The following is a 21,752-nucleotide window of genomic DNA, read 5'->3' as shown; positions in this document are numbered from 1 at the left end:
AAATTATTCATTTATCATTCTTTTTTATTCCATTAATCCAACGTTTTCATCTTGAAATGAAATGAATTGGCATAGATACTGATCCAAGCGAATTTTTGAATTTCAGTGAATAACTATGATTTTTATATAATAAGCGAAAATAAAGAGTGGGAAAATAAAGTTTTACAAGATCTACAAAGAATAAAACCAAACGTTACATGTGTCACAAGAAAAGATGGGAAACCTGGACAACTTAAAATCGAAAGTATGATTAAACTTATGCACCAATGCAGGAAAGTTGTAGTGGGATTTGGACCAGAATCCATGAATGACCAGGTCAAGTATGTTGTGGCAACAGCTATTCAGAAAATGTTAGACAACAACACATTAGATCAGGCAAAGGTGATTCCAGTGAAATTAACCAGAGATGCTGTAATACCACCCTGTTTGGAAGCATTTCAAGAGATCAATGTTTGGGAAGAAGATTTAAGTCAAAAGCTGATAAATCAACGTATGTTTGAAATAACAATTGTACATCTATGCCCTATTGTTTTACTGTTTTTTTTTTGTTGCTTTTTTCGCTTTCCCCACCGTAATTGAAATTGACTGCATAAAAAAATAAGCGCTCATGGTCCAAACAATAACCTTCTTGTTTCACAGATTAAACTAGACAGATTAATGTGAAGAACATTATGATGAATGATAATGAACAACTTTTCAAAATCAGTTTTCTTTATTTATTACACAGTTGAATTGGAAACTATCTGTGTGTCTAAAAAGAATATCTTGACCAAGAGTGAAGAAGAACAAAGCTTGCAAAAAGACCTTAATTCAGACACAGGTGAGTAATACGTTTGCATATATACATTTACCAATTTTACAATTCAATTTGAATTAAATTCAAGAATGTTTTTTAAAAAAGAAATAAAACATTTAAAATAGATTTAAACCTTAACCTTTTGGATTTTGGTGTCCAAATCAATAGAATGATTATTAGAGCTTACAGTCAAAACATTTCATTAGGATGATGAATGAGTGTAGTGAGCTATTGTATAAGTTGACAGTTTTGGAGAGCTGTGGTAAAAAAGAATGCAGGATGGCCTCTCCTTCTATCAGTTTACTGTAAATTATCAAGGTTCTTTGTGTCTTGTATGTCTGCGTGTATCTAATCTGTCCTAGTGACTAGTTTGAACATTTTTATATTGTGACTCTCTATAAAGTAACATTAAAAAAATTGTTGAAAATGTAAAAAAATTATATTTAATATAATTTTCAATTTAAATGATGATATTACAATGTACTACTTAATGAAATACTGCATATTCATTCTGAGTAAAAATAAAAACACTTATACATAGATATACATAAATTTGATTAAAAGTTATTAATCACAGTTTTATATATGGTAAATTTTTTATAGATATTTACAATTAAATATATTTCTTTGTATTTAGAAAAGATAGAAGAATATTTGCTTAAAAGACAGAACGTATTGTGCAAAGAGGCCAGTCAATTTACACCAGCTATAATGAGAGCTAGATACAAAGTTGACATTTCACAGATGTTTACCGATTTGGAACTACTCAAAGAAAATGATAAAAAAGAAGCAAAACCAACAACATTACAAGATGTTGCAGATATTATCAAATCAACACCAAATTGTAAAACACTTATAGAGGGCCAGGGTGGTATTGGGAAAACTACTATTTTAAGACGGTTAGCATCAAACTGGGCTACTGGCAAAATACTTTTTGAAGGTAAAATAGTATTTCTTTTAAATATAAGAGATTTAGAAAAAGATGATGACATTTTAGATCTCATCGAAAAACAAACGGATATGAAAGATTTTAGTAGACATACAAAACTTTCAAAAGATTCTTTAGTAGATTTTCTACTGATACACGATGATAAAATTGTGTTGTTATTAGATGGGTTAGATGAATTAAGATTTAGTAACAAGAGCTTAATTTGCCTGTTTACAAAGGAAATACTACCAAAGAGTACTGTGATACTTACATCACGATCCGAGAACATAGATGAATTCATTAACAAGTGTAATGTACATGTAAAAGTTAAAGGGTTTGATAGCCAGAGCATAAAAGAGTATATTGTCAAACACTTCAGTTATTTTAGAAAACCGGAATTGGGAACATCTCTTATAGATGAATTGGGGATTGATAGGTATACTTTGCCAAATACAGATGTATACTCAATGTGCAGAAATCCAATGTTGCTCCTCTTAATCTGCCTTCTTTGGGAAGAAAATCAAAGTCTTCCTCATAATAAAGCCGACCTTTTCAAAGAAATATTTCGCTGTATTTTAAATCAGTTTAACAAAAAACAAGAAAAATACAGAAAGATTTCTAAACTTGAAGATGCTCCAGAGGAGTATGTAAAGGCTATGATTTTGTTAGGAAAATACATGTATAAGAGCTTGAAAGTAAATCAACTTTCAATAGACAAACGTGATTTGAAAGATAACAAAGATATAGTTGACCTAGCCTTAAAACTTGGATTTGTTTATGAAGAGGCACCAATTTCAAAATCTAACTTTGACAGCATTTACATGCCTCCGCACAAGTTGATAGTAGAGTCATTGGTAGGATTTTACTTGTCCAAATTATGTGAAAATGAAGGTATGGAAAATGAATGTATTGAATGTGTAACACGATTACTTACACCATTGAATGATAATGAATGGGACGAAATAAGGGAAAGTGAGCACTTAGCAATTGTAAGAGAGTTTGCAGTTGGTTTTCTTGGTGATAAAGCTGGTATATTTTTAAATCATTGGATTACAAATAATATATCAAAATATCGCTCACTACCAAGAAATTTGGAGTTTGTTAAAAAACAGCATGAGGATGCTGTACTCAAAACACTAATTGCTAAAATGAAATGTACTAAACTACATCAACATATTGACAATATATCTGCCTCCATACGAATGTTTATTAGTCCTGAAGATACACCAGGCCCGTATCCAGGGGGGGTGCGTTGGGTGCAGACGCACCCCCCCCCCCCCCAAGTCCCAAAAGGTCCACTATTTCCTCGGTTGGTATTTTTTCTTGTCTTGTTTAACTAAAGACAATATCATTATATATACACAAAATTTACATTATCAATGGTATACAAACAAAAATATGCTAATATAAAATGAAAAAATACCGGTAATTAAATTACGGAATCTGAACTGACTACAAACTCGATGTAAAACATGCGCAGTCGATCATGTGACGACAAGCAATAGCTTAGCGCTTCATGTACGCGGTACGCGGTAAAGTGTTTGCTGGAGAAATACAGACAATTTAACGTCAGGGAAAACACGTGTACTTTTTGTGGGGGAATATAATATACAGTAAAAGCGTTCGCGTTCACTTCGTAGCTAGCTTCAGCGCCTAGAAAACCGTGACGTTTCATTGACCGTGAGAGTACGTCAGAGTGATATTATGCACTTTATATGCATTCATTATTGCCAGCGATCTAACTTACTACCAAACAATAGCTAGGTACGCACTTGTCTGGCGGTATCCCTTTGTACGAATCGTTCAACGTTGGGTCGAGACGCGTGATATCAAGTTTCATCCAGGGACCAAAATGTGTAATGTGTTATTTTCCAGGCGAAGTTTACCGACGGTTACGTCGTGTACTGCGTCGACGTACGCTACACTACAGCAAAAACGAATTATGTTAATTGTTCGTTTGTTCACCAATTTTTTAATTTACAAGTAACCTTCTGTACCGTGGGGCACCTAAAATAAATTTTTCATCCATTACTAAACAAAAAAACATGCCATTTTCGCTTAGCCAACATTATAGCTATAGTTATTACATTTCAATATCCTGTATGTCATGAATTTCTCACCACTCGGAAGTCCAGATGGTACGCATGCATACACCTGGGAGGAATAAACTTTTTTCCCCGACTGAAAAAGGTCTACGCTTGCGTTTTTTAAGCCTCTAGGCCTGATGTTTCCAAAGTATAAAATGCAATTTTTTGAAGACCTGCAGCTCTAGTTTTAAACATTTTCTTAGCTCAGCCCCAACAATAAAGCTGGTCATATTTCGAAGAACAAGAAGTACATTTTCCGGGACCTAACATCTCTATTTTTCAAACATTTCTTAGCTCAGTCACAACCCATGATAGGGACTTATATATTTTTTGTTCATGTTTTGAAGTATAATAAGTCCAATTTCCGGGACCTCCAACTCTATTTTTCAAAATTTTCTTTGAACTTTTATTTTTTAAATTGAAAAATATGGATTGAAACCGTCATCGCGCATCGTTTTTTTGCACGCAGTATTTTATTTATGCATTATAAAAAATGGAAAAAATGGCTACCCTAAATCTGATTAAAAAGACCTCAAATGACGCTAGAACGCGTTGCTTCCGGGGGCCTCGCCCCCTGGACCCCCACCGGGGGCCCTTGGCGGCCCCTGGCCCTCAGCCTAGTGATGCTCGCTTCGCTCGCATAGCCCCCTCGTCGGGGAATGTAGCCCCCGCGTCGGGAAGATCCTGGCGCCACCCCTGCTGAGTTGGCCTCATCATGAAAGCGTTAAGTTCTGGTGTCCATCGTTCAACTAGCCCAAGCCACAACAGAGAGTCTTACATCAGTCTTTAGAACGTCAAATAACGCAAATTTTTCCACGGGGGCCCTTGGCGGCCCCCTGGCCCCCAGCCATTGTTGCTCGCTTCGCTCGCACCCCCCCATTATAAATGCTGCATACGGGCCTGTACACATTATGATGTTCATTTCATACATCTAATTAGGAAACTTCATTCTATGGAATATAATGATGATATGTTATCTACATTTTGTAGTAATATGGCATTAGATGGCAAAGGAAGAGTAATTGCACACCTTTTGAGCATTGATTCAAGTTGTGACAATGTTATGATTAAAAATCAATCAGGCCACATAATGAATGACATGATTAAAGAGTGTTCAAATAGAGGTGGTCAGTTAGTATTACAGGTGCTCAATATCTCCAACAATAATTTGGACAGCATTGATGGTACTTTACTGGGTTCTTTGATGATTATGTCTCCTAGGATGTATTGGCTTGAAATGAGTAACTGCAATTTATCAGGTGATGCAGTCAATGACATGATCAGAGAGTGTTCAAATAAAGGAGTTAAATTAGCATTAGAACAACTAAGAATCAATGATAATAATCTCAGCAATGTTGATGGTTCTTTACTGGGTTCTTTGATGATTATGTCTCCTATAATGTGTTGGCTTAAAATGAGTAACTGTAATTTATCAGGTGATGTATTCAATGACATGATCAGAGAGTGTTCAAATAGAGGAGTTCAATTAGCATTAGAACAGCTAAGAATCAATGATAATAATCTCAGCAATGTTGATGGTTCTTTACTGGGTTCTTTGTTCATTTTGTCACCTGAGCTAAAGAAATTTAAAATGAATAATTGCAAGCTATCAGGTGATGTAATGAATGATATGATCAAAGAGTGCTTGAATAGTGGAGTTCAATTACCATTAGCTAGCCTGTTAATCAGTGATAATAATCTCAGCATCATTGATGGTTCTTTACTAAGTTCTTTATTAAGTGTCTTTTCTGAGCTAAGAGTACTTAAAATGAATAATTGCAAGCTATCAGGTGATGTAATGAATGATATGATCAAAGAGTATTCTAACAGAGGAGTTCAATTAGCATTAGCTGACCTGTTTATCAGTGATAATAATCTCAGCGCCATTGATGGTTCTTTACTAAGTTCTTTATTAAGTGTCTTTTCTGAGCTAAGAGTACTTAAAATGAATAATTGCAAGCTATCAGGTAATGTATTGAATGATATGATCAGAGCGTGTTTGAATAGAGGAGTTCAATTACGAATAGCTGACCTGTTTATCAGTGATAATAATCTCAGCACCATTGATGGTTCTCTACTGAGTTCTTTATTCATTTTGTTTTCTGAGCTAAGTATGCTTGAAATGTGTAATTGCAATCTATCAGATGATACAGTGAACTACATGATTAAAGAGTGTTCAAATAGAAGAGTTCAATTACCATTATTGGGCCTCAATATCAGTGGTAATAATCTCAGCAACATTGATGGTACTTTACTTGGTTCTTTACTGAATATGTCTCCTAAGCTAAAGAAGTTGGTAATGCAAAATTGCAATCTATCAGGTGATGTAATCAATCACATGATAAACATGGGCTCCTTAATGATTTTGTCCTTTAAGCTAAATGATAAAATTGTAATGCATAATAATTGCATTCTACCAAGTGATGTAATCAAGTGTTCATATTGTGGATTAGCCTTAGAATGGCTCAATATTAGTGGTAATAATCTTAGCAACATAGATGGTACTTTGCTCGGTTCTTTGTTAAATTTATTTTCCGAGCTCTGGAAGCTTGAAATGCGTAACTGCAATTTATCAGGTGATGTAATGAATGACATGGCCAGAGAGTGTTCAAATGGAGAAGTTCAATTACAAAGTCTCTATTTAAGTGATAATGATTTGAGAAACATTGATGATACTTTATTATGGTCTCTGATTATGTCTCCAAAACTGATGAAGCTGGAAATGAATAATTGCAACCTATCAGATGATGTAATGAATTATATGACCAGAGAATGTACAGATAGAGGAACTATAGTACTATTTGACAATATTTTCTATGACGACTAAATGGCAAAGCTAATACTGATCGTTCTTCTATGATAGAAGAGTTATTTGATGGTGTACAAACAATAAATCATTCATGAAAATTATGATACCATTAACAGCAAATAAACATTTAAATCAGCAAACAAACAAAAAGACAATGTTGCACAACTCCAAATACAACAGTCATAACAAAATGAATACTTCAAGTCAGCTGTACTGCTGTAGTACAGCTTTGAGAGCTACCATTGTAAAACAAAGTTGAATAAATAAATGGAATAAATATACTTAATACTTAACATCAAAGGTATTGAAATAAATACTATTAGCATTGACTTGAAAGGTCAGGTCGGGGCATGTCATTCATATGGGGTACGACAGGGTATAACTCATACTGACTAATGTTTAATAGAAAACTAGGACATGTTAATATTAAATCTTAAAACATGACCTAAACCATGTAGTATACTCTGTAGATAAACCAAGAAGGAATTTTTAAAATTTACTGACAATCACAACTGTCAGGTCAAACTGTATGGGAAGTTCCTATGTGACCACTGCCAAAAAAAATGTTGAATTACACTTTTTCTCTAAAAAAAGTTCAGATGATTAATATAAAGTATGTGTCTACTGATTGTCATTTTGCTTTAACATCAGCCGATGTTCAACCTCAATGTATTGTCCAAAAAAATGCAAATTTCTGATTGTAGGCTACATTGTTTTTGTAATGTTTTTAGTTACACACTTTATATTCATTTCTAAACTTCATAGCCAAAAGTGAGTTTATTTTCCATTTAAAATAATTATCATTATAATAATGTCCAATGTATTTAGTACATTTAAAAATACTGTAATTGTAATTTACTGTTTGTGCTCAAAGTGCCTAAATGTTAATTTGTACAGGCTTTATAGTTAGGTTGCCATGGTACTGTAGTTTTTTTTAACAAGTGGTGGGTTTATGGAATTTGGTTTTGTTGTAATTCAATAAAAGTCCATTGGACAGGATTTTGTATTTTTGTTTGTAATATTTATTGCTTTGTGGGTGTTTTTTTTTGTTAGCGCTTAACCACATAGACTCCATTAAATTTTGGAGGCACTCTGGACCAGTGGCCGTATTGACCAATCACACTTATGCAATATATTTCCCTTAAATATTAAGTATTTTACTTAATAACTACAGCTCACTTTGTCAGTCGGTTGGTCGGTAAACACCGACATAAGCATGTGACTGCAGCCATGTATATGGCCTTGTTTCCCTTAGGCAAAAGCTTGGTTCACGTAACGCAAAGACGTAAACGCAACGCAAGCGTTTTAACCAATGACAAGCGAAGTTATAGACAGTTAGCAATCACAAGCGAATAAGCCATCGCTTGTGATTGGTCAATTCACTTGCGTTGCGTTACGTCCTTGCGTTGCGTCGCTAGTGGGAACCACGCTTAAGTGTGAATGGTGAATATGGCCACAGGATCCCATATTTAAAAATCTTTACCAAACTATACAAACAGTTACTACTTTGGTGTCCTCGGGCCACTATGGACATGTGAATGTTATGATGGTTCTCACTGCCAGATGTCTGTAGGTGCCCGCACTGTGGAATCCTGGTCATCATGTTAATTAATCTAATGTTCCTTGGTAGGTAACTAAAAATGGGAGTTATGTGAGCATTAATCTCAGCTGTGTTGCCATAAGCACTCCAAGCAAGTGACCTGAATTTACCATAACTCAAAGAAAGTATGTTAACAAAAGAGCAATTGATGATTTTCCAGAACTGAAAGGAAATGTAGCATAGGCAACCATGTTGACACACTGCTTCGTTTCAGTTCAACTCAGTTGTTTGAAAGTCGGCTTGCACTCTTGCACAACTATTGTAAGTAGGCCTACCTACACATAATGGCATTTAATAAATGGATTTTGGAAATACAAATTCATTAAATTAACATTTATTCAGCAATAAATAATACTAATCAGGTTTATTATTTATACATTTAAAGTAATTTAATAAATAAGCAAATAATTATAGAAGATAAACAGACAAAAATATCACAGTAAACCAACTTTCAAATGTGTGATTGTAGCAAATTATTAAACCATGGATCATATACACTGCCAGTAGAACAATAGCACCAACTTCTTTCTCTAAGCTTTGCCATGGAATAATTGCAGCCAAACAATAATTTCTCCAATTAAATGTATTTACAAATTATCAAAATAAAGTATTGAGAGACACAGAAATTGGTCCAAAAAGAACATGTGATAAATAGTATTATGCTTGTATCATGTTCACACTTTGTTGGGGCCTTTCTATGGGCTTATATTGTAATGAATACTATTCAATAGGATCACTTTAAAAACTATACTGTAGTAATTTCAACACTTCACTTTTAAAGTTATTATGAAAAAAAGGTATTGAAACAGCTGGTAGTGTTCTAGCCTATTGTATAAGGTTAGAATTGATGTTCATTTGATTTTGTCCTGAAAAAGACATTCAAAATCTATATTGTTTTCTTACATCCTCATTGTTTACAAAATAAGTGAACTGCCACATAATAAATATCAACATATCAGATAAAAGGAGTTTTACAATATAAACTATGGGATAAGTTACATACACCTGTGAGTCACTAATACAATCCCAGGTTATGAGCCACATTATTAAATATTTAGTCTACCTTTTGTATTGAATTTATGAGTCTGCCACAGCCAAAAGAATTTGCCATTGTAGAGCGTAAATGTTGAATTTGCTTATTATTTTATATTGATACATGATTACCATTGTATACATAATCAAACCTATTTAAATAGTTATATTTGAATCCGACAAATCTATAACAAAACACCAATGTAGACATTTACAACAGAAAGGTGATAGTGATGATTAATACTCAATAATAAATGCTATAATAATATGGAGTTAGGATAAGGTTTACTTTTTTAACTACAACTACTTTTTTAGATATAGAAAAGTATTTATTTTATTTGTATGGACAGTATCTTCATACTTAGGCGAGCTCTTGAGGAGTGTGATCACTCCTAAACTGCTCTTGAGGAGTGTGATTTACAACACGCTTAAATTTGGTAAACTTCTACACACCAAAATACAAACAGCACACCTACAGCAGCAGCCCCTCAATGTATTGAGGAGTGCAATTTGTAGCACAGCTATCATTTTCAAAAGACAAGGCCAAAATCTTATATTTCTTAATGTCTAATAGAAACACACAGGTATATTTGGTAAAGCATGCTGGATGGAGGATAAAGCTAATTTTTAAGGATACATTTCCAGAGTACTATCTATAATATATAACAAGTGTGGTGCTTAACCTAATGGATGCTAAACATAGGACAACAGCCAAACCTATAAAGCATGAAAATTACTACAAATTGAGGGGTTTATAGTAGCACATCCATACTGTAATAGTATGCTAAGAAGTGATGACCTTCATAGATTGGTCTGTAACAAGTACACAAATCAACAAAACCATACAAACACAAACAGTACATGCAGAATTAAAAATAAACATAATATAATATATTGGGTTTATGTAATGAACAATAATCATGTTAAGTTAATATTAATTTATGAAGCTATTGGGATATTTATTGTGATTTGTGATCATGGACCTTTTATAAGCCCACGATAGTGTAGACAGAGCATTACTTGTGAACTTTTGAATAACGATTATTTTATAAATAAAACAGGATTCTTTGATAACATTTCTGTTAATGTTTTTGTTTAATAAAGTGAAGTTGTTTTTTAAAGGGTGCTTGGTTTTTCATACCAGAAACATTGGTTCGATCAAAAACAGTCTTTATATGAATGATATTTATAAAAAGGAATAATATTGGTAATTATTAACACCATATTAATTTCTTTATGATTGTAATCTTATAGTAATATGGGTATAAATATTTCATTGAGTAAAGAAAAAATAGGATGAACTAGCTAGAGTACTTATTGATAGTTTGGTTGTACAATGCAGCATCCGAAGACAACAAACCAATACAGCAAAACATCTGCACATGCTCACAAAGATATTGGCATTGAGATAGCTTCCATTGACTATTACAACAACAATTTTTTTTAAACAGATGTTCACTAAGATCTTTAGGCTTTATAGACTTGGATGCTGCATCATGCAATAAAACAAGTTTTGAGAAAAAACTAGAAGTAACATAAAACAAATTCACAATATATTTAGATGTTTTGTTGCAGATACTATATAAACATGGAATTGATCATGCATGAACATGGAATAAAAATGAAAGTATTACACGCGTTGAATTTCAAAGAGTTTCACATCAGTATCAAACCATATCGGGGGATCCAAGTTTCTGCTCAACATTTTTAGATGTTGGAATAGAGAAAAATGAGAAAAAGAGAATTTTTTGTTAATAGGTATACATTTATAATGTCATTGAAAAGCTGAAAATAAAACAATTAGGAAGGTTATACTGTATGTATAGGCTAAAGTAGGCGGTGAAGTTGTATTTTAATGAAATCAAAACATAATCTAAACATAGCTTGTTTGCATATAATAAAACAATCAGAAAAAAAATGTTTTATTTTGTTTAATTATTTCAACTAGAATAATACAATACAGCCAACATTATCATAAAATGCTAGCAACATTTAAATATGATTATATAATGTAAAATTACAGTAAAAACAAATCAAATCATATTATTATAATAAAAAAGATCTAGTATATTACATATTCCATTTGAACCAATAATTAAAATTATATACAATTACAATATTACAAATAGTTAATACTCTTTGATTAAATTAGAGTTCATATCAAACATTTTGAAAAAGTTGTTAATAAAAAATAGAATACCAAATAAATAAAGTAAAATTGCAATCTGTGATGCCAATGAATAAATTATAAATCAAAATATAAATGACTTATAAACTCAAACTCCATGGCACTATTGCAGATTTGTTTTCAGCAGCCATTTGTAATCCAGCTTGGTAAAAAGTGTCAAACTTTTTTTAAAAATATCATCTTCATGTATCCTAGAAACTGATATACCAAGACTCTGTCTACACTATCATACTTTATGTGACAAAAAAATGTGATGTGTCCATATATGGACATGATGATGTCATATCACTACCCTATTTGGCCATATCACCACCATATTTGGGCACATCACACTTTTTTTTGATAGTGTAGACTTCAGAACATTAATAGCTAAGTATTTTTTACCAATTTCACCAACAGGAATAGATACATTTTTAATTTGTAATTTTATGTTTTTAAATAAATAAATAAATTTATATTTTACTTTCACAGGTGTTTTGTTAAGCACATAAACCTGCTTACGAATCTGTTTTATTCATTGACGTAACATGATTTTCAAAAATATAATTAAAATTGTTTGAATAAAAAAAAAGAAATTAGTATGAAAGTTATTGCTATTCATCAAATAACACTTATTATATAACACCTAAATAAATTCCTGTCATTTGATTGGACGAATGTGGGTCACATGGCGTGCAATAGTACGCACTATTCAACGATCGTTAAATAGTACTTTTTGAAACATTTTTGTGTACGAAAAAAAAAACGTCTCGCGGATGAAAAAAAATCTAGTACACAAATTATCCTATGATATGGCTATGTACTGTGAAATACAACAGCGCCACCTGTCGTCTGGTCTGAGTTTCATTTGTAAACACCACCTCGAGATATGCAACAGCAGCAGATATTTGTGTACGATTTGGACATTATGTACTAATTTCATTCAAAAAGGCATTTAAATTAGCTTTAGATCGTTTTTAGGATTTTGATTAATTAATGGGGACATCCCTACAGGACGTGGAATTGTTGGAAAAACCATAATTAGCTTAGATAAGTTCCAATTGTCTGTCGAAGTTTTGCCTTTCAGCCAAGCTAGTACTAGGCTACTAGGTCTAGCCTAGGCCATGCTATTATTAGGCTAGGCCTAGCCTAGGCGTTTTAGCCTTGCTAGGCCTAGGATTATTTGGTCGTTTGTTGACATAATTAACACAAAAGTAGGTGTGTTTACGAAATCCATATAAATATAACATTAAATATAAAATTATTTAAAACGAAATGTTAATGTTTTTAATCAAATGTGTGTGAATGAAATGTAGTAAACTTTGGCTAGGGCTACCTTTTATTTGATTCAAATAACTAGAATTTATTTAGATGTTATATAAAACAAATAATGAATGTTTTGTATTCGTGTAATGGTACAAATAATGGCACTTGGTGAATGATGAAAGGATATTTCAACTCGGCTCATCGCCTCGTTGAAATATAACCTTTCATCATTCACCTCGTGCCATTATTTGTACCATTACACTCATAAACATTCATTATTTGTATATTAATATTCTATATGAATACAATTGGATTCAATAGTCAAGACAAGGCATAGTATGACTATACTGTATATAGTCAAGACTATGCCTATATATAGGCATAGTATGACTATATATAGTCATACTATGCCTATATATAGGCAGAGTATGACTATATATAGTCAAGACTATGCCTATATGACTATATATAGGCATAGTATGACTATATATAGGCATAGTATGACTATATATAGTCATACTCTGCCTATATATAGGCATATAGGCAGAGTATGACTATATATAGTCATACTATGCCTATATATAGTCATACTATGCCTATATATAGTCAAGGCTATGCCTATATATAGGCAGAGTATGACTATATATAGTCATACTATGCCTATATATAGGCATAGTATGACTATAGACATAAAATCAATTCATTCATCTGTATAATATTAATAGAATTGTTAAAAACTATATTCAACTAATATCTTTAACCCTTTGTACTTCAAACAGCTTGACGCCTGTGTCATACCAAATAGGGGGATCCACGTTCCTAAAAAGAAGTACATTACACACTCAAAAATTGAACAATTTAAAATTACAGGTCTCAGAATTAAACTTCTGTTTTATGGTTAATTACGATAAAAAGAGAAAAACAATGCAAGTAGCTCGTGTCAAATTACTTCTCATGGAGTCTTTAGATCAAGCCTAGCTAGGCTTAGTTTTGTAGACCTAGCTGGTAAACAATGACATGTACAAACATCATACGCTAGCTATAGGCCTTGTCTGGCGTTGTCTAGTTGCTGTACATCATACGCTAGCTATAGGCCTTGTCTGGCGTTGTCTAGTTGCTGTATTAATTGTCTTTCTTTTTTAGCAGAATATGTTAATAATACAAATTGGGGAAGACCCGGAATTTCTGTTGAAAAGTATCGGTTCTTCCATTTGTTTTGCTTTTGCGATTGATCGAAAGTGGGTGCATCCCAGAAGAAAAATGAAATAATATATTACATTATTAGAATCAACTAATAGTAATATTTCCCATTTTTAGCATTGAAAGACAAAAAAATTATCGCAATAGGTCAATAAATTATTTAAATTTACATAAAATGCAGTTTGTGAACTTAAATTAGATCAAAAACTTAGGGAATGTGCCTTTAACTTAGCCTAAGTGTGATTGATGAATACGGCCACAGATTCAAAACTTATTGAAAACAAGATAATGTCATCATCATTGGCAAACTTGGTACAAAACAAAACAAATAATGTTATACATTACTAACCTGAGATAAATGATCCCCCACATGTAGGTCCTAAACCACATCTGTGTGCCGCTGTTCGCTTGATATTTCCGAATCAATATTGGATGAGGAACCGGTAGAAGACCGACAAGTGTACCATGCTGAAGAAATTTCAAAATTTCACTTTCATCTGTTAACCCTCTGTTAAAAAAAGAAGAGAAAATGACTATAATACTATTAGGTTTCTTTGAAATGTTATTAAAGTTTTCCAATGACTCTCCGCTAGTTAGAAACTGCCACACCCCACCAGCCTACCTAAAACAAATCTGTATAGTTTCTTATACAGTTTGACAATCTTGCTACACAGTTTCCGTATTGACAGCCACCGTTTAAATCTATCTGTTCTTAAATGACTGAATTTGGCTTATTAATTTAAAATTTCTGAACCTAGGCCAGGATTGAGCTTAAGGACATAGTTCAATGTATATAGTATATTTAGTAACTTACTTATCAATGCAGATTTTCTCAACTTGTGGTACAAGCACTTGTAACAGTCTCATGATGGTCTGAAGAGGCAGCTTCTGTTTCCATGTTTGCACCTAAGAACAAAATATTTTAGATTATCATATCACTGATGTTTGTTACATATTACTGATTGAATTGAACAATTTATAGCGGATTTTTATAATAGAAATGGTGGGAAATATGATTATGTTTAATGTTCAAAACAATGCGAAGAAGTGTCTATTTTGCTTTGTGTATCAGTTGGACAAGACTATAATTAAAAAAGGAAGTTACTATTCTAAAGCAACTTCTTTTTTATAATTAATTTCATCATTAGTAAGTACATTAAAAACTTACCCATTCAGTCGTAGGTTTCCAGTCGCCCATCGTAGTACCACTGGTTGTACTTGTTACAGAGGGCGCCCTTCTCACATGACTTGACTGCCCATCGTCAAGCGTCATAGACGCCACGTTTCCTGCTAGAGTCGAGCCTGGTTTAGTGGGCGAGGCCTTGCTATCGTCAGCTACTGAACTCTCAGTGTCACTAACAGGGGCAGTCTGAAAAAAGAGTATATAATTATATTAAAATAAATAAACAAATAATGGAAAGGGATTGCAGTTATATTATTTTTTATAAAAATCTAGTCACATTCTATGGCATTTGGTGTCAATACGAAAAATGTAACAAAGCTATTAATATTTATACAAATAAATTATATGAATAAAAAGAAAATACAATAGTATACTACCTGAGATGGTAAAGATGCTTGCTGTGATGTTGTAGGCTGGATGCCTTGAGCATTGCCTGCAGCCACCATGGCTTGCCCTGGGCCTGCTAGCTTGGATTTCTCAGTCATTGACTCAACACCTGTCATTAAATAATATAATAAAATCATTTTCTGTACTGCTACTGAGGAAACGGCAAGCTAAAATGGTCTATTTACATACTTACAATGGCTTCCACTTGACCTAAAACTATTAATAGAGATTTGTCAAGATATGTTGCCTCTGAAATCAGGTGGTGGTGCTGATGTTATTTGCATACCATATCATTGAGAAAGCAAAACCAGTTACCACAACAACAGTAACTATTTATTTCAAATTTATAGATTTAATATTTTGAAATTTTCATTAGTAATAACACCTATATAGCATACCTGGAGTAGCAGCCAATGACGCCTTTAACGTCCCTGGTTCTGCATCAATAGGAGGTATAGCGCCCTCCATTGTCTGTGGTTCCTGCTCCGTTGAGGGTGTATGCGTCATTTTACGTCCTCGTTTAGCGAGTGCTTTATTGATTGATGATTGGTCAGTAGGCAAGTTAGCTAATTGGTGAAATACATTTCTCTTTCTAATGATTGTGTACACTAAATTTGAGTTTCCTGTGGATAAAAAGAAAAGCATAAGAAAACTGAAAACATCAATATAAAGAAACTTATCCAGTAAAGGCTAGTAACATCTGAATAAGTAAAAAGGATATCACAACAATTTATTAGGAAAACAAAAATGAAGAAAAAATATACTTACCATCAAACTGGTATTGAATAATGTTGTTGAATACCTCCAAGAGAAAGAAAACAAGATGGTGGTTTGCTGGGTTGGAGAAGAGAAACCAGGGGGTTGAGAAGGCTTCCAGCAGATGAAGCAGCTTATTGGCTGATACCATTGACAGACTTTTTAGATACGGTGAAACTGGAACACAAACAACTTAATGTTAGTTAAATGATTTATGGTATACTTAAATATGGTAGTGATATGACATAATTATGTCCATATATGGGCATATCACTTTTTTTTTTGTCACAACATGTTTGATAGTGCACTCTAAAAGTGTCCAAACCTGGGATTACAACTGTTATAGTATAGTAATATTCATACTTCGTATTATGTCAAGAGGTTTAAAGGGCATGGGCACCACAAACCATAGCCATTAAATAAGCAAAGGTCAATGCACTCCTTACACATTATAGTTCTGGTGGTAGAATATGTCTTCATAGATAAAGACTTAATCTGGGGGCCAGTGTAAATATTTAATAATAATAATAATGGTAGTGCCTAATACAATGTTTCTAAGCTCTTTACACAAAAAAATTATCCATAAAATATGCTAAGATAACCAAAAAAAGGAAGAAAATCTTTTATTTTCTTTTAAAATAGGAGTAAGGGGTTACCCAGGCACTCTGGTTCATTTTGGCCCTTGTCATTCATAGAGCACCCGGCTAACTAGTAAAATCTCTTTGTTACTGAAACAACAAGATTTGTGGTCCCAATTGGGATAACAGAGGATTAACTAACTAACTATTCATACTTACCATTGACAATAATTGTAAGGAGGCAGTCAAACAATGGCTGCAGTCTTGGATGACCAGACGTAATGATCTTATGGAATACCTAGAAACAATGACAAACAAATGATGAAAACAGACTTGGACACCAAGAACACACTAGTAACTCTCCCAGACCTAATTTCCAGACTTTCCTACATATAAGTCAGATATTTTGGGCCAGCACTAATAGGTGGGAACATGAACACTAGTTGATCATACCCAGTACTGTTTATCATACAACTTACATTTCTAATCTAACAAATTTGTCAAAACTTTTCTATTATTTAAAAGTTAAAGATAATCAGGTCTCGTGTCCATTCTATTGTCACCACAGATTGATATCTTCATCAGTACTTCTATGAATGGATAATTAGGTGGGAACATGAACGCTAGTTGATCATACCCAGTACCGTTTTGATCGTACGATTAATCAGGAAAACACCTCACGACGTATTACAAATTATTATAACATTCCTTACTTACAATAATGAGAAAATCAGCATGCGTGCCAGTGAATACAGGGATGTCCATCGGAACCCGTACACTGTAGGGTTTGTTGAGACGGACACCAAAATTACGCTCACCACTCAGTAAGAGTAGTATAAAAACACCTATGTGCATCAGACCAACTCTTGCTGTAAAAAAAGGAAGAAAATGATTAGACAATTACATGCTTATGTTTTCTGCCACATCATCAATTGTAATGTTTATGTCAACATCATATACTTGACATTAATTTTTTTCTTTTTTTTTCTTTCTGTTGATTGTATAGCGCTGAGAGACGCCATGCATTCACGCTATTTTAAATTGAACATTTAAATTTTATAACAAGTTGAGGTTATGTAGTCCTCACCAGATAGACTAGAGACTTTATACATCACTACTAATATACTGAATGGATGACTGGTTGGGAGCAGTACTGTAGCATTTGAATTTTACAAATTATATGTGGAGATTTAACCGCTTACATTGATCAGCTCTGGCATCATTCAAATGATACAGGATTGGCACCAGAACATCCAGTACATCACTGCTTTTGAGCACATAAAAGAGAAACTTTTTGTTGTGGTCACACATCTTCCAGAAAAGAACCAGTAGCTCTTGGTGGAAGGCAACCTTCTTTGTGGAGCCTGGCAAATATGTCTAAAAGAAAAACAGTTGGTAAATACAATCATCAAATCAGTAAACAAAGTTAACCCATGAGAGAAATTGAAAATCTCAATTAAAAATCTTTCAAGTAGTCCTACTAATATTATATTTAGTAAAATCTTATATCTCTAATAAAATTGTATCAAATCTACAAATTGTTAATCATCCAAGACAGCTGGGGTGACTAACCAATAGGGTTCTATAGATACAATAATGAAATAAATACCTGTATTAAGGGATTGTTCAAAAGTCTTGTTAAACCATGTAAAATAAAATAGAAGTCCTCTTCTCTGTGGATTCTGGATAAATAATTCACAAACAAGTTGTCTGGACCACTCTGTAATAAAAACATAAACCAAGAGGTTTATGGTAGCCAACAGTGTATACACCAATTACAGGATGAAAATATAGATATAAATATAAAACACATACAACAACAAGAACAAGAAAAGCCTAAAAGTTGATCTAATCTATAAAAATCTATAGATTGGCAGCAGTGTTAACTAGGTACAATAAAAGATATCTAATTCAGGATTTTGATAAATACAGTTGTTATACTTGAGTGAGGAGACACTAAAAAAGCACATCATTAAATGGTGCTGTAGTTCATAGTATCTTTACATTTTTGCCACTAAACACTATACTCACCTCATGAGATCCCTCTAACGTAGCACCAGTACCCGTACCATCAACTGATACCGGTGATGCTGGTGGGCCTTCATGGTCCAATGTAACACACAAAACCTGCGATGCCACCTCTACCAGCGGTTCTCGATAATCTGCAAACATGAGATGGTTGTAAGGCACCCCATAACCAATTGGATCATAAGCACACACAACATTAAGTAGGGATGTAAAGAGTGGTAGAGCATGTCTGTTTTCAGCTGAGCAGAAATAGGATATCCATAGATTTGGCTGATTGTGTGCATCACCTGCAAAAAAGAATATTAATGACAAATTGTATTATAAAAGTATGCTTTTAAAAGATATATTTTCCCCCTGAAAACTTTGTTTTGCATTTATTTTGTTGGATATGCCAGTTTAATGTCGCATAATAGTTTCTATACCATAATATTCACTTTGACCAAAAATTGGTAAACTGTAATTTTAAAATAGTCAAATTGACTAGAATAGGTTTTTGGTTGAATTTAACTGTTTATTTTGTCTTTTTATAAGTGACAAATTTTGTTATGGTTTTTTTTTATGAAAGTCAATAACTTGATTAAACCTGCAAAATGACCTATTCAACGTCTTGTTCATGTTAACCTATATTTGCGGCAGTTCAGATATCTTCACAGTACGATGTCTATTTAATAACGGCAAAGGATTTATATAAAGTACTTTATATTTAGAATATACTTACTGATTGGTGGTAGATACATAGTTTCTGAAAAGCACGTAAGAAGCAGTTTAAGAAGTTCACATCGAATTAAGTCGTACTGGGCATAACGAGGGGGCGTGTTGGCAAATCCGACACCAGCTTCCCAAATATACTCACAGCTATCAATAGACTGAAGATCTTCATGATTATCCTGCAAATAGAAGACATATAAACAATTACTGCAGTATTCTGAAGTAACATTTTTTATTTAAATTATGCAATTCATGTCCAATTGCCTTTTCCTTGACTATACCCGGCTTTGTTTTTGGTTGTTTGTGACAATGAAAGTATCTATTTTTATTTCATCGTTTTTGTTTTTATTTATTATTTTATGTAGTAAATTGTATTAATATCCAATCCTATATTTTTTTATATATTGATTGCAATAAAGATGATTATGAAGTATAGTTACTTACTGGTCCAGGTTTTTTATGAGAAGAGACGGTGAAATCTGGACAAAAGAGAAGATCTGACACAGAGTTGAGTAAAGACTGGGCTAGAGGCTGCGTTTCTTCATCACTCTATAATTGAAAACAAAAAAATAAATCATAAAAATAATTATTATTCTATGGTTTGAATTGTCTTGCATTCAGAATTCAGTAATGGAACCATTTTTTTACAGAGTAATTTTATTATAATTACAGCAGTAATTTTACTGATACTAACTGATTGTCCAGGCAGAGTAGACCAAAAAAAACCTCTCCAGTCTGGATCTTCAAAGATGTATGGCAGAATTCTTGTGAGCAGTCTGACACAGTTGAGGACAATGTGTTGATCATTGGGAGACGAACAGCCAGACTCAGCTGCTGTTACAAGCTTCTCCACAGCCTGTAAAAAAGATCACAATAACAACAATTAAAATAAAAACCACAAAGATGTATTGTCCCCAAAAACATGAAAAATGAAGATTAACTAAATCAGACTTTGAATAGTTTATTTTATAGTTTTAATAAAGTTAATTACTTACATAAAAAAAAAAAAAAATAATAATTTTTCAGTTAAATAAATAGTTTAGATCCAAATTTTGGTCAATGTGGATAATCATTATGTGAAAATAAAATGACATATTTCAACAAAAATTGTTTTAAGATTTATTTTTAAGCGGACAATATACTGTATCTTGCATAGGGAAAAGGGTAGTAAAGTCATGTTTCATATATTTTCTCCAAGTGAGATAAAGAATCTTATCTTATTCTAAACACAAGGTTTATTTCATTCCTTGAATGCTTACTTTATAGCATAAAGTTGCCAAGTTTGTAGGTGATTCTTCTCTTAGAGCTCTGATCTCGGCAGCTGGTATCAAGGCAAACACGTCACTTACACTTGCTACGGAATCTACCCAAAACTGATCCCAAAATGCATCATCGCCGGCTTCAACAGGCTAGAGATCAGATGAACATTAACAAAATGTTAATGTTTTTAAAGGAATTTCTTGTTTTTTTAAATTTAAGTAAAAGCTGTATTGTAATTGTACTTGGCTTGTTAATATTTTAATCCTGAAAATGTTAAATAATAAATATTATAGTATAGAAATAGGCCTACTCCCTAGGCCTGTATAAGTTTTAAACGTAACTACTATTTTAAAATAGACTTTTATAGAATTAGGTTTCTAGTCTAGGCAGATCAATTGGATGGCTCCAATTGGATCGATCCGATCAATTTGTTTACATACAAGTTTGCCTACAAATAAAATAGACACGATAAATAAAACTCTACAACACTGGTCCTGGAATTTACATACATACAAAGGCCTTCTCGGGATGCAGGCCTAGTCAGAAGTCTCTCTACGCCTGTGCTAGCCTACTCCTAACTACTCTAGCCTACTACTCCTAAACTACTCAAGCCTACTACTACTCTACCACCACTCCACTGGACAGTACAGACACGTCACATCATCAACCCACGTCGTATAGCCTACTAGAAAGGTAATGTTTAATCAACCACATTTTATTACAGTCAATTTATCAAATAATTTGTTACTATTTTCGGCTTAAATGACAGAAAAGATAGATATAATACTTACTTGAGTCTTTGTTGTAAGTTGAACAACAGCTTTTCGGAAATTTAGCTTTGAATCTGTACCTCCCATTTTCAATGCAAACAGATGATGATTTTTGCGATGTTGTGAAAATATTAAAGGTTAACGATAGAGGGCTCTATCGTGTCGTATTAAAAATAACCTTTGAACTCATTCACTAA

At 33.0% G+C, this 21,752-nt stretch overlaps 2 protein-coding genes across 3 annotated transcripts; one reads left to right on the top strand and one right to left on the bottom strand.

The window, feature by feature from the left end:
• The first annotated feature begins 57 nt into the window (after nucleotides 1-57).
• LOC140050965 (uncharacterized) lies at nucleotides 58-6,638 on the top strand. Its single transcript, XM_072095994.1, has 4 exons — nucleotides 58-490; nucleotides 728-820; nucleotides 1,434-2,958; nucleotides 4,751-6,638. The coding sequence occupies exons 1-4, from the start codon at nucleotides 247-249 to the stop codon at nucleotides 6,636-6,638; spliced, it is 3,750 nt and encodes a 1,249-aa protein (XP_071952095.1). The 5' UTR covers nucleotides 58-246.
• Nucleotides 6,639-10,837: 4,199 nt separating this feature from the next.
• On the bottom strand, nucleotides 10,838-21,660 carry LOC140052187 (protein HID1-like). 2 transcript variants are annotated; one of them, XM_072097641.1, is made up of 17 exons: nucleotides 21,577-21,660; nucleotides 20,785-20,934; nucleotides 20,220-20,381; nucleotides 19,970-20,074; nucleotides 19,536-19,704; nucleotides 18,821-19,104; nucleotides 18,399-18,509; nucleotides 17,992-18,166; nucleotides 17,507-17,658; nucleotides 17,009-17,087; nucleotides 16,224-16,388; nucleotides 15,854-16,078; nucleotides 15,446-15,564; nucleotides 15,054-15,254; nucleotides 14,700-14,791; nucleotides 14,235-14,393; nucleotides 10,838-10,946 (listed from the first exon to the last, which is right to left on the bottom strand). In XM_072097641.1, exons 1-17 carry the CDS (start codon nucleotides 21,640-21,642, stop codon nucleotides 10,883-10,885), a joined length of 2,478 nt encoding a protein of 825 aa, XP_071953742.1. In that variant the 5' UTR covers nucleotides 21,643-21,660; the 3' UTR covers nucleotides 10,838-10,882. The 2 variants fall into 2 exon arrangements, with proteins under 2 accessions (XP_071953742.1, XP_071953733.1); XM_072097632.1 differs by lacking the exon at nucleotides 10,838-10,946 and adding an exon at nucleotides 13,228-13,504.
• Nucleotides 21,661-21,752: the final 92 nt, after the last annotated feature.

Source organism: Antedon mediterranea, chromosome 1 (assembly GCF_964355755.1).
Source record: "Antedon mediterranea chromosome 1, ecAntMedi1.1, whole genome shotgun sequence".
Classification (NCBI taxonomy): Eukaryota; Metazoa; Echinodermata; class Crinoidea; order Comatulida; family Antedonidae; genus Antedon; species Antedon mediterranea.
Note: the sequence above shows the minus strand (reverse complement) of the source record. Positions and strands in the feature narration are given on the sequence as shown.